We start from the raw sequence: 13,805 nt of genomic DNA on the forward strand, positions 1-13,805 counted from the left end.
TGCGACCAATAGATACGCATCATGCACATCTGCGCCCAATAACCGGGCAACGTGCATGACTTATTCATCCTGGTACACTCGGTGATTCCCGACAAGTTCAAGCGGCACCCCTTCCGTCTGCGGGGCTGGCTTCTGGGCAACAGGGGTTACCCGTTGCGGTCGCTGATGCCGCTTATCCGGAGGCCATTGACCGACGCGGAGACACGCTACAATGATGCCCAGACAGCAACCAAGAGTTTGGTCGAGCGGTGCTTCGGAGTCCTGAAGATGCACTTCAGGTGCTTGGACCCATCTGGAGGGGCCCTCCAGTATAAGGCTGAGAGGGTCGCCCGCATCATGGTGTCCTGCTGTGTCCTCCACAATATAGCCCAGCAGAGCGGTGATGTGCTGGAGGAGGATAAGGTGGAAGGGCAGACCTCGTCAGACAAGGAGGATGCGGGGAAGGGGGACAATGAGCGGGACATGGGGCCCGGGCAGGCAAGGGAGGCCGCACGACGTCATCGCCAGGGCCAGCGTGCACAGTACGTACTCGTCGCCTCATGTTTCACCGACTGGGGGGAGGGGGTTTGCTAGCCAGGGGCACGGACACCACAATCCCAGGCCCAAATCCCTCACCTCCCACATCACCAAACCACCCACATGCCACCCATGATACATACCTGCGGCGCATCGAGCTGGGGGCACTGGGCTGGCCGTGACAGCGGGTCTGGTCCATGGGATAGATGATGATGACGACCCTCTCTGCAATGAGCTCCGTGCTCCATATCGTATGACAATGAGTGACTCATGCCCACAGTAGCACGTCCCCTGGGGGGGTCACCGGCACGGACCCCAGCACCTCTTACTCCCTCGGGGTGCTTAATGATCCCCAGGCTACTCCATGGGGCGGGGGTGCGAGCGGAGCCATCCCCTGAGGCCCCCCTCCAACTGTCGCTGTCAGTCCTAGAGGCCCGCTCTGGTCTCGACCAGGGTCTGCACGCCAGTGTCCATGGACCATCTCCCTCTGGGACTGTTCCACCACCCGGAAGGTCTGGAAAACCACCCACTGGAACTTGGCCACCTCCCACTGGGACGCGGCCACCCCGGCCAGTGTTTGCGCCACGCCGGCGAGCGCCTGTGCAATGTCGCCGACGCTCTCAGCCGTAGCCTGCTGTGACTGAGCCATGTTGAAGTGCGGCGATGCGGTGTGCAGGTGTTTCTGGCACATGGCTGCCTGTGAGAGGGCAGCACTGTCCTGGGCCTCGGCCCCCGCCTGCACAGAATGCCTCAGGCCTTGCACATGCTGACCCATATCCAACACCGTCGCCCCCATCGCCTCCACCGCAGATGCCATCGGTGCTGTGTCGGCCGCGTTGGCACGCATGACCCGCACCACCCCTGCTCCTGCACCCGGATGGACTTTTCCACCCGCGCCTGCAGGTGCTGGAAGCCAACCGTCACCCCCTTTTGTAATCCCTGGCTGCTCCTACCTCCACCTGCTGTCCCAGATGCGATGTGTGGTGCACACCAGATAGTGTCCCAGGAGCCTCTTCATTAATGTACCCAACCGAGGTGATAGTATCTGAGATGGAGAAGGGTGCTGGAGACAGCAGTGACGGAAAGTCAGTGTCGTCCTCTGACCCGAACTCCGGGGTCTCCTGAGTCTCGGAAGAGGGAAGGTGTTCAGGCTGCTCTCCCAGTCAGTGCTCGGCCACCTTGGGGGCACCGGCTCTGGCTTGGTCTGGATGGACCGGCCCCAGCTCCGGCAGGTCCTCTCAGACACAAGACAAAATGAGGAGGTTGTGCAGTTTCTTCCTGCACTGGATGCCAGTCCGGATAACGTTGCCACGGCGCTGACTGCCTCTGCCACCTGCGCCTAGGCACAGCAAACAGCGGCGCCTGGTGCCTTCTTCCCGGGCCGGGGTACAAGATCATCTGCCTCTCCTCCACGGCACTCAGGAGGGTGTCCAGCTCAGCATCCCTGAACCGTGGCGCTGCTCTACTTGCAGCCATCTTGTTGACTGGGACGGTGTGTGTGGGGGGGATGGATCGTTTAAGTGCGGCTGCAGCATGTTAGCCTCATGTGCGGCAATCACTAACCCGACGAATCCAGCGCCGTTTCGCATGAAACCGGTTGTGTTCCACGTGGTGATGGTGTTAGCACATTTAGAGTTCCTGAATCGGTGCACCTGCTGCGCCGTTTTTGCTGTCGTAAAACACCGGCATCAGCACTTAGTCTAAAAATCAGAGAATTCAGCCTTATGTCTCTGTTGCAGTAATGTTTTTAATAGCCTGAGTTAGGGTGTGCATGTATCTGCTGCAGTAATTTAAAGAAAAATCCTGGTTTAAAATTCAGACAGACTTTGTGGCTGCAGAAGTTGCAACTAAGATGTCATAAAAGTAACATCATCATTCTTTCAAACCAGGTCTGGATTCTCTGTTTCAGCGGCTAATTGCCAGGGCCAGTGGAGCATGTGTGGTCTTTTATGACCAAAATATTGGCGTGATCCCCTCACCGATTCCGGGACCGATGGGGGTTTTGCACCAGCGCCGGGAGAAACGCCCGCCTCCCGAGTCGAAAACGGCCGTAGAATGGCCGGGTCCTGGATCGCGTGTCGTACAACATGGCGCCGGCCGTGTGCGGACCCAACTCGCCATCCGCGACCTCCACAGCCCACCCTCTGGGCACCCCCCACCAGACCCCCAATGCTCGCTGAAGCCCCTCCGGGCCAGCGGCACGGATCCCGGCCGGGTATGGCGACGTTGGACATAGTCCGCAGCCGCCCTGCGGGATTCCTGCATGGCTGGGGTCAGGCGTGTCCCGTGCCATCGGGAACTCGGCCCATCGTGCGCACAGCATGGGGGGTGGGCTGGCTGGTGACGCATTAACGCTGTTACAACACTGCACGGCGCGCAACGCGATGACGCCAGTTTAGAGGGGGTAGAGCATGGCCGACCGGCGTCAAACCGGCACCAGCTCCGATTTCGGGCAACGGAGAATCCCACCCCATGTATAGGTTTACAAGGAGGGGCCAAATGGGATTTTGTTATGATTTCAAGGGATTCCCTGGGGAGTAGATAAGTCGAGACTTTGGGCGCGATTCTCTGTTTCAGAGACTAAGCGCTAACACCAGGACAGAATTCACAGGTGTTCTAGGGTCCCGATGGGCACGCAACAGCCATTCAGGACATGTGAATGGGCCAGCACCGGCGCCACGTGAAACCAGTGCAATTCCAATGCATGCCGGTGTGGATTCGCCGTGTCGGGTATGGCACTCAGGAGCCTGACAAGGTGGTGCCCGACCATGCATGCTACCCAGGCCAACACCAAATAGGTGGTGTCCGCGATGGATACCTTGGGTGCAAAGGTATCAGCCATGGGTCAAGATGTCCAAGGCCGGGGGACACTGTGCAGGCGGTGGCTGAGGCGCAGGATAGGGCGGCAATGTCACAGGCAGCCATGTAGCAGGCCACATGGACATTGCAGTGGCCCTCCAGAGTTTTGTCCAGTCACAACAGGTCATGGCTGCGGACACCGAGGGCATTGGTCTGGCGCTGGCTGACCTGAGCTCATTCATGAGGCAGTAGTTCTCTGGCTTGAATCCAGATATCATCACATTGGTATCTTATCAAAAACAGCGGCATTCAAAAAATTCTGATTAGATTTTTTGTGATGGGAAATGGCAGCAGGTGGAGTAGGTCCATTAGGTGGTTCATGGGGTCTTTTGCCCTAATTGAGTTGATGATCATTGTTCTAAAGCACCATTAGTGGCAGGGGTGCCTCCAACACAAAGGGAGCTTCCTCCAAATCTGCAAACTATGTAAATTCAATGGTATTTTTCCTGCCTCAAGGTTGGAGTTGCACTCTGGTCCTTTATACTCCAAAAGTAATAATTCACACTTTTTAAGGAAATGGCATTTACATACGTGTTTGTGTTCATCCAGGTGAGGTATACTCTTAATTGAGGATGGATCCAAATCACATTCCATTTGAAGCTGCAGTGGCAGTATCAGCACAAGTTCTCCCAGAAATGGTAAAATGCGGCATGAATAAAATGTGGGGTACTGCATGTTACTTTTCTCTGACAATGTGCCTCAGAAGAACAGTATTGTAACAGTATGATACCTTCTATGATTTCTATACCACCCACCTTGATTGAGACCTTCCATTTATTGTCAAATTGTGGAGAGCTTTGTGTTGAAGGCCCATTTTCACTTAACATTTAGCACAATATCACTAAAAGTGTAATGAAGACTTGAAATGGCAATTAAATTCCATGGACATTTGACTACCTACCAAGGCAGCCATGGCCCATCCTGTCTTGTTATAGACGAATTCCAGATTATTTCTCCGTAGATACAATAATCCACCTACAAGTGAAACAAGAAGAGCCAGAGCAATGGTTCCTGAGTAGTTTGGAGGCCTGAATACACGAATCTGAAAAATAAAAATCAGCCCATAAGGAAGCTGTAATTTATACCTCTTTACCTTAATTACAGTTGGGATCAAAAACAAAAAGAACGTAATGAAGTGTGCATAAACTTCCCTAAAGGACTACAAAAGAACTCAAATTTAGTGGAAGTTTCTAGGGACAATTTATACCAGCTCTTCAACCGCAACTTTACCTCCTAATTTTTAAATTGATGTCATGTTTTTTAACCTCTGACAACTCAGCAATTTAGGTATCTCTCAAAAAGAACTGCGTTTTTTTGAAGCTAAATTCCAGAGTGCAAGTTTGCACAGTGTTGTTTCTTTGTTTGGATATTACACTTGCTTATTTGTGGTGTAATTTGTTTACACACTAGCTTTGCAATGGTTAAGTAAAGGTATGATTGAATGTTTGCAGTACAAAATAGCCTTGTCAGAACTAATGATCTATGGCAGCAAGGAAATTTAAATTCAGATAAATAAATGAATCTGGAATAAAATGTCAGTAATGGTGATGGTGAAGCAATTGGATTGTCAATAAAAAATACATCTGATTCATTCATGCCCTTTGTTTTTCATGTGACTCCAGATGTACATTAAGGCGATTGACTCTTAACTGCCCTCCGAAACGCCCCTGCAAGCCACTCGGTTGCATCAACTTTTACGAAAAGATGAATAGGAATAAAAATGGACTAATCACCTGTATTCAACCTAGGTACCAAAGACAACAAAGGCACACAGAGTCTAGCCTATCCTGCAAAGCCCTTTTCACTAACATATGGGGACTTGGGCGAAAATTGAAACAGCTGTCCCACAGATAATTCAGGCAACAGTACTACAGTCGTACACAAAGAATCATGCCTTACAGTTAATATCCCAGATTTCGCCATCAACAGCTCTGGGTAGATCCTATACCACCAGAAGAACAGACCCACCAGAGGTGGCAGTACTGTGGTATACAGTTAGGAGTGAGTGACCCTGGGAGTCCTCAACATTGAATCCAGACACGATAAAGTTAAACGGTATTGAATCGACCTTGGAGCAGGGAACCTCCTGCTGATAACCACCTACTGTCCTCCCTCAATTGATGAATCAGTACTATGTTTGTACCCCACTTGGAAGAAGGGTAGCGTGGAGGGTAGGTGGTGGAGTTCAATGCCCATCACCAAATGTGGGTCTGGAGCATCAGTACCTACTGAATTAGGTGAGGAGACCTGTAGGACATAGTTGCTGACTGGGTCTACATGAAGGTGGTGAGAGACAAACAAGAGGGTAAGATTTACTTCAGCTCAACTTTGTCAGTCAATCTGTTGCAGTGGTCACCACAAAATCCATGTGGAGGCAAATGCTCACCTTCACAATGTAGAATTCCCTCATCGTATTGAATAATATGATGGAACACAGCTGGCCAGAAAAAAAGCATACTATTGTCAGAGCTAAGCTTTCCCACAATCAAAGGATCAAATCAAAGCACCTCAATCCTGCAACATTCAGTTGTGAATAGTGGTTGTCAATTAAACAACTAAGGGAGCTACATCCTTAATTATGGCAGAGACCAGTACGTCAGTGCAAAAGACAAGGCTGAATCGTACCCAACCATCTTCAGCCAGAAATGTCAAGTGAATCATCCTTTATGGCCTCTTCCTGACGTTCCTAACATCATAGATCCAGTTTCAGCCAATTTAAATCACTCCACATGATATAAAGAAACAGTTCAGTGCACTGGATACTGCAAGGGTTATGGGCTCTGAGGAGTACCCAACTGAAGTGTTGAAGTCTTGTGCTCCAGAACTTGCTGCACCTTTAACCAAGCTGTTCCAGTACGGCTACCACACTGGCATCTACCCAACAAAGTGTCAAGGTATGTTCTATCCACAAAAAAGGCAGGACAAATTCAATCTGACCAATCACCATCCCAACAGCTTACTCTTAATCACCAGTAAAAATGATGGAATGAATGATCAGCAGTGCAATCAAGGGCCATTTATTCACCAATAACCGGCTTATCAATGCCCAGTTTGGGCTTCACTAGGGCCACTTGACTTTCAAAGGAAGGGTATAGAAAGAGGCAAAATCGACCGTGAATATCTTAGGAAATAAGGGAGAGTATCAAATTGAAGGAAAAAGCATACAAAGTGGAAAAGATTAGTGAGGGACTAGAGGATTGGGAAATCTTTAGGGGGCAACAGAAAGCTATTTAAAAAAGCTATAAAGAAGAGTAAGATAGATTATGAGAGTAAACTTTCTCAGAATATAAAAACAGATAGTAAAGGTTTCTACAAATATATGAAGAAAAAGAGTGGCTAAGGTAAATACTGGTCCTTTAGAAGATGAGAGGGGAGATTTAATAACGGGAGATGAGGAAATGACCGAGGAACTGAACAGGTTTTTTGGGTCGGTCTTCACAGTGGAAGACACAAATAACATGCCAGTGACTGATGGAAATTAGGCTATGACAGGTGTGGGCCTTGAGACGATTGTTATCACTAAGGAGGTAGTGATGGGCAAGCTAATGGGATTATAGGTAGACAAGTCTAGTGGCCCTGATGGAACGCATTCCAGAGTGCTAAAAGAGATGGCTAGGGAAATTTCAAATGCACTAGTGATAATTTACCAAAATTCACTAGACTTTGGGGTGGTCTCTGTGGATTGGAAATTAGAAAACGTGACACCACAGTTTCAAAAAGGAGGTGGGCAGAAAGCGGGTAATTATAGTCCAGTTATCTTAACTTCGGTAGTAGGGAAGATGTTGGAATCTGTCATCAAGGAAGAAATAACGAGGTATCTGGATGGAAACTATCCCATTGGACAGGCGCAGCATGGGTTCATAACCGGCAGGTCATGTCTAACTAATTCAGTGGAATTTTTTGAGGACATTACCAGTGTGGTAGACGACAGGGAGCCAATGGATGTGGTATATCTGGATTTCCAGAAAGCTTTTGCCAAGGTGCCACACAAAAGGTTGTTGCATGAGATAAAGACGTATGGCGTTAATGGTATAGTAGTAGCATGGATAGAGGATTGGCTAATTAATAGTAAGCAAAGAGTGGGGATTAATGGGTGTTTTTCTGGTTGGCAATCAGTAGCAAGTGGTGTCCTTCAGGGATCGGTGTTGGGCCCACAACTGTTCACAATTTACAAAGTGCAATGTGCGCAAGTTTACAGATGACACTAAGACGAGCGGTAAAGCAAAAAGTCCAGTGGATGCTGGAAGTCTGCAGAGGGATTTGGATAGTTTACGTGAATGGGCTAAGGTCTGGCAGATGGAATACAATGTTGACAAATGTGAGGTTAATATTTTTGTCAGAATAACAGCAAAAGGGATTATTATTTAAATGATAAAATATTAAAACATGCTGCTGCGCAGAGAGACCTGGGTGTCCCAGTGCATGAGTCGCAAAATGTTGGTTTACAGGTGCAACAGGTGATTAAGAAGGCGAATGGAGTTTTGTCCTTCATTGCTAGAGGGATGGAGTTTAAGACTAGGGAGGTTAGACTAGAGAGGTTATGCTACAACTGTAAAGATGTTAGTGAGGCCATACCTGGAGTACTGTGTTCAGTTTTGGTCTCCTTGCCTGAGAAAGGACGTACTGGCGCTGGACGGTGTGCAGAAGAGATTCACTAGGTTAATCCCAGAGTTGAGGGGGTTGTATTACGAGGAGAGGTTGAGTAGACTGGGACTGTACTCATTGGAATTTAGAAGGATACGGGGGGGGATCTTATAGAAACATATAAAATTATGAAGGGAATAGATAGGATAGATGCGGGCAGGTTGTTTCCACTGGTGGATGGAAGCAGAACTTGGGGGCATAGCCTCAAAATAAGGGGAAGTAGATTTAGGACAGAGTATAGGAGAAACTTCTTCACCCAAATGGTTGTGAATCTATGAAATTTCCTTCCCAGTGAAGCAGTTGAGTCTCCTTCATTAAATGTTTTCAAGATAAAGATAGATAGTTTTTTGAAGAATAAAGGAATAAATGTTTTGGTGTTCGGGCGGGAAAGTGGAGCTGAGTCCACAAAAGATCAGCCATGATCTTATTGAATAGGGAGCAGGCTCGCAGGGCCAGATGGCCTACTCCTGCTCCTAGTTCTTATGTTTTTATGACCTCTTTACAGCCTTCGTCCAAACATGGACAAAATATTTACTTGATTGGAATCCTATCCACCACCCTAAACATTCAATTTATCCATCATCAGCCTGTCAACGGTTCAAGTGTATATCATCTGCATTACATTAACTTACCAAAGCTCCTTTGCTGGCACCTCCAAAACCTGCAACTTTTACTGCCCATAAGGACAAGGCCATAGATGCAAGACAACAGCACTTCGGGCAAATTCTCCTCTAAGTCACACATTATCCTGACTTGGAAATATGTCGCTGTTCCTTCATCTTCACTGGGTCAAAATCCTGGAACTCCTTCTGTAACAGCACTATGAGACCAAGTTCCCTCATCATACAGACTACAGCAGTTCAAGAAGGCGGCGCATCATTATCTTCTTCAGGGAAAATAGAGATGGCAAATAATGCTGGCCTTATTAGTGATGCTCGCATGAATGATTTTTTAAAAATTAGAGTTAAAGTAGAAAATGTAATGTTATTAATTCCATCATTGAGAGAGTTATGCTAGAGTAACAGGCCAGAATACAGTTCATGTATAAAAACAGCACTAGCAAAGATTCCCAAACATTAACATTCTAAGTGAAGCAGTGATTCCACTGGAATGAAATGAGTGGAAATTTTGCTTTGTGCTACATCTTCAAAGAACTTACATGCACATCAGTTCTGTCAGCAATCCACTTTGCAAGCTGCTCAGCTGCAAATCCGATTCTCTGCAGATCAAAGGTGTCAGCTCTCTTCGGCTTTCCTTTTGGTGGAAAATGCATGAATGTAGGAGCGGAGTTCATATTTAGCTGCAAAAGAAAGAAATGTTGCCTGGAAATGTTAATTAAGCTCACCTCACTTTGCGCATATCATGCTGTCATGTTTCCTATATTTAAATCTTCATAGAATTTACAGTGCAGAAGGAGGCCATTTGGCCCATCAAGTCTGCACCTGCTCTTTTTTTTTGAAAGAGCACCCTACCCAAGCCCACACCTCCACCCTATCCCCATAACTCAGTAACCCCACCCAACACTCAGGGCAATTTTGGACACTAAGGGCAATTTATTATGGCCAATCCACCTAACCTGTACATCTTTGGACTGTGGGAGGAAACCGGAGCACCCGGAGGAAACCCACGCACACAAGGGGAAAACGTGCAGACTCCGCACAGACAGTGACCCAAGCCGGGAATCGAACCTGTGAACTGTGAAGCATTTGTGCTAACCACCATGCTATCCTTGAGAGGGGCTAATAAATTTGACCATCATATATTTAGTTACTGATGCAAATTGGGCACGATTTACCGTCTGCATCAACGCCAGAATTAGGAAGCCTCTTCTGGGATTCCCAGCGGTCGTATGCCTTCAAGACCTAATGAGATCTCGCAAGACACTGCAATCAGGCAGGATGCAGATTTGCATAGTTAATTATGCAGTTAAGCTTACTTAACTATGTCCACACGAGAACTAACCAGCCCCCGCGATCTATTTTTTTTTTGTTGAATCGCGCCCCACATCAACTATTGGAGGTGAAATTCCTCTATTGCAGCAACACAAAACTGGCCAGCAGTAATTTGGTGGTGATTTTTTTTCACTGCACTAGCTTTTCTTTTCCACTGACTCGAAATATATCACCAAGAATATTAATCTTAAATCAACTGAAAATTACAGTGAGACTGGGAAGTTAATTCCCACAAAGAATTTGAACTATAATTTGATGCGCATCAGTACAAAAATGATTGGGCCTGGTGAAAAATCATTGGTGATTCAATGAGACACTGTTTTGCACTGTTTTTGATCAACCAATTCACCCCTATATTTAATTGATGGCTTTTATAGGAAAAATATAGAAAAAGGTTGAATTACATCAGATGTAAATGAAAATCATTATTCTTCAACTTCATTACATAGCCGATAATGCAAACTTAAAGTACGTTTATGCCTGTAGTAGACACAAACTTGTAACCACAAAGCTAACAATGCAAGACATCTTCAAGCCTCCCAAGTAATTCTTCTATATCTATATAGAAATAATAGTTTTATCTCCCACTTTTGGAAAAATAATAAGATAAACACTTGTGTTCCAATCTGCAACTTACACATGCTTTCACCCATTATCTTTTTCAAAAGAACACTCTGGGGCTTACCTGCCTACCATTCCATATACAGATCCAAAAACTGCTTCTCAGCTACTGTCCATCTCTTCCACCACCTCAAACACGCATCCCCCCATCTTAAGAAAAAACATCTCTTTACCTGTGCATTCTACATTTTAAGGCAAGAGACAACTTTGTGGCCAGGCTCTAATTAAAATGGCCTCTTTGCTACATCCAACAATTGTTATTCAGTCACTAGGAAAACATCCGGCTCCGACATCAGGGTCCCAAACAACTTCCGTATCCTGAAGAAAACACCTTTAGACCTATAATCTTCATCTCTAGCTCCATTTTACAATTAATTTCATACCTCTCACTCATAACATAAAGCCAAATATAATTTACATTTTTGGTCTATACTTACCACACTCTTTACTTTTGTCATAACTATCCTTTCCCGACTAGCTCTATTCCTTCCCGGTACTACCTAACAAGAGGTCACTTCCAATACACCTGGGCCATTATCAAGACACCATGCAGTTCTCATCCCAAGAAGAAAACGTGCGTTGGGAACCGAACACAGGTCACGGCTGTTCTCCTTTGAGGAAAGGACACATGGAGCTTCAAGATAAGTGTTACTGCTGTAATTATTCTCACTGCCTCTACCTGGACTGCTGTCTAGCTTCCAGACAGTAAACTTTTCTCTGGGGGGAGGGGGGGGGGGGGGGGGGTTTGGATGTGTTGGGGGGAGGGGGGTCCATATGGGGGCCTTTAGGCAGGGGGTCCCTATGGGGGGGCCTCCTGATACAGTGGTCCCTGTGGGGTCCCTTTGGTCAGGGAGTCCAAGGGGGGGGTCTCCCTATTACAGGGATCCTTGTGGGGGTTTACCTATTACAGGGGTCTCTGTGGGGGAGTCTCCCAATTACAGGGGTCCCTGTGGGGGAGTCTCCCTATTACAGCGGTCCCTGTGGGGGAGTCTCCCTGTTACAAGGGTCGGGTCCCTGGGGTTGGGGGGTGGGAAGGAAGGAACTCTTTATTACAGAAGGCTCTATAGGGGGATCCCTTCTCCAAGGGTCCCTGGGGGGTCCCACTATTACAGGGGTCCGTGCTTACAGCGGTCACTGGGAGGGGGAAGTGTGTGGGAGAGGGACTCTGGTAGAGGGGTGTTGGGCAGGCAGTGTGTTGGTGGGCGTGTTCCTCGAATCGGCTCAGATGGTCTCTATCAGCATGGCCCTCGCATGGCCCTCGGGGGAGCTATCCCCTTGGCCCACCGCGAGGTCCATCACCCCAGGGCCACACCAGTAGAGACCGCAAGTGATCGCGCCCACGTGAGTACAGTCGGCTGAAGTAGATAGATCCAGGAGCTGGGAAGTCGATGCAGTAATTTCTGTAAAGAACAAAATAACAACTTTGCCAGAAATTGGACTATTCTGTGTCTACTAATACTTCAAATTAAAGGTTTTAGTAAGCTAAATAAAATCATTTTCAGTTGTTTTTTTCTAATTTAGAAACTGTAAAAGTAATTCATACTTTTCTCAGAAACTACATGTACTCATACTTTGATAATCAAATGAGAACATCAGAGACAGAGTGGGGATATTTTGGTCTTTATAAGAACATAAAACAGTACAGCACAGAACAGGCCCTTCGGCCCTCAATGTTGTGCCGAGCCATGATCACCCTACTCAAACCCACGTATCCACCCTATACCCGTAACCCAACAACCCCCCCCTTAACCTTACTTTTATTAGGACACTACAGGCAATTTAGCATGTCCAATCCACCTAACCTGCACATCTTTGGACTGTTAATGAAGTTAATGAAATAATATTTTACAGAATTGTTCTAAATCCCCCCAGTTTAGGAAAATAACTGCATTAACTTCACAGAAAGGGGCAGCATGCGGCGGAGTGGTTAGCACTGGGACTGCGGCGCTGAGGACCCTGGGTTACTGTCCATGTGGAGTTTTCACATTCTCCCCATGTCTGCGTGGATTTTACCCCCACAACCCAAAGATGTGCAGGTTAGGTGGATTGGCCACGCCAAATTGCCCCTCAATTGGAAAAAAATAATTGGGTACTCTAATGGGGTGGGATTCTCCGACCCACCGCCGGGTCAGAGAATCGCCCGGGGTCGGATTCAATCCCGCTCCGTCCAGAATTGTCCATCACCCGAGATTCGGAGGGGGGCAGGCCCCCCGTGGCGATTCTCCGGCCCGCGATGGGTCGAAGTCCCGCCGCTGACAAGCCTCTCCCGCCGGCGGGAATCAAAACACCTACCTGACCCGGCGGGATTGGCGGCGCGGGGGGGCTCCAGGGGTCCTGGGGGGGGGGGGGGGCGCGGGGTGATCTGACCCCGGGGGGTGCCCCCACGGTGGCCTGGCCCGCGATCGGGGCCCAACAATCGGCGGGCGGGCCTGTGCCGTGGGGGCACTCTTTTTCTTCCGCCTTCGCCACGGTCTTCACCATGGCGGAGGGGGAAGAGACCCCCCTCCCCTGCGCATGCGCCGGGATGACGTCAGCAGCTGCTGACGCTCCGGCGCATGCACGGACTTACGCCGGCCAGCGAAGTCCTTTCAGCCCCGGCTGGCGTGGCGCCAAAGGCCGTTCACGCCAGCCGGCGGAGCGCCAACCACTCCGGCGCGGGCCTAGCCCCTCAATGTGAGGGCTTGGCCCCTAAGGTGCGGAGAATTCCTTAGGGGCCATTTTACAGTGCCATGGGAATTTTGCAGAAAGCAGATTAATCCCTTTGGCGTGTGAACCAGCCATCCAGCAGCAGCCCAGGGGTAATGGTTTTATAAAGCAAAGAGTGGGGCCCGGGCCCCAGTGATATCCTCGGAGGGCTTAATCCTTTAGCCCTGTATTTTTAAAATACATTTAGAGTACCCAATTCACTTTTTTCACAATTAAAGGGCAATTTAACATGGACATTCCGCCTACCCTGCCCATCTTTGGGTTGTGAGGGTGAGGCCCACACAGACACGGGGAGAACGTACTATCTTCACACAGAAGTGACCCGAGGCTGGATTTGAACCCAGGTCCTGCTGTTGTGAGGCAGCAGTGCTAACCATCGTGCCACCCATGATGGGCATTCTTTATTTTTAAAATTTTCCCAAGACTGAAGAGAGCATCTCCACCTTGAGGTGTCTTTCTGGGCCCTTAATGCTCCAGCAACACCCACCTATCCCGATGACACTGCTA

The 13,805-nt window shown here is 48.3% G+C and overlaps 1 protein-coding gene across 2 annotated transcripts in view; it reads right to left on the minus strand.

Moving 5' to 3' along the window:
* The window catches only part of tusc3 (tumor suppressor candidate 3), a 627,392-nt gene that overhangs the window by 342,385 nt on the left and 271,202 nt on the right, over window positions 1-13,805 (minus strand). For both annotated transcript variants that reach the window (XM_038791119.1, XM_038791118.1), the window contains exons 4-5: window positions 9,179-9,319; window positions 4,277-4,417 (exon numbers count right to left, since the gene is read on the minus strand). In XM_038791119.1, coding sequence (XP_038647047.1) covers window positions 4,277-4,417; window positions 9,179-9,319 — 282 coding nt within the window. The remainder of the gene's footprint in view (window positions 1-4,276; window positions 4,418-9,178; window positions 9,320-13,805) is intronic.

This window comes from Scyliorhinus canicula, chromosome 3 (genome assembly GCF_902713615.1).
Source record: "Scyliorhinus canicula chromosome 3, sScyCan1.1, whole genome shotgun sequence".
Lineage (NCBI taxonomy): Eukaryota > Metazoa > Chordata > Chondrichthyes > Carcharhiniformes > Scyliorhinidae > Scyliorhinus > Scyliorhinus canicula.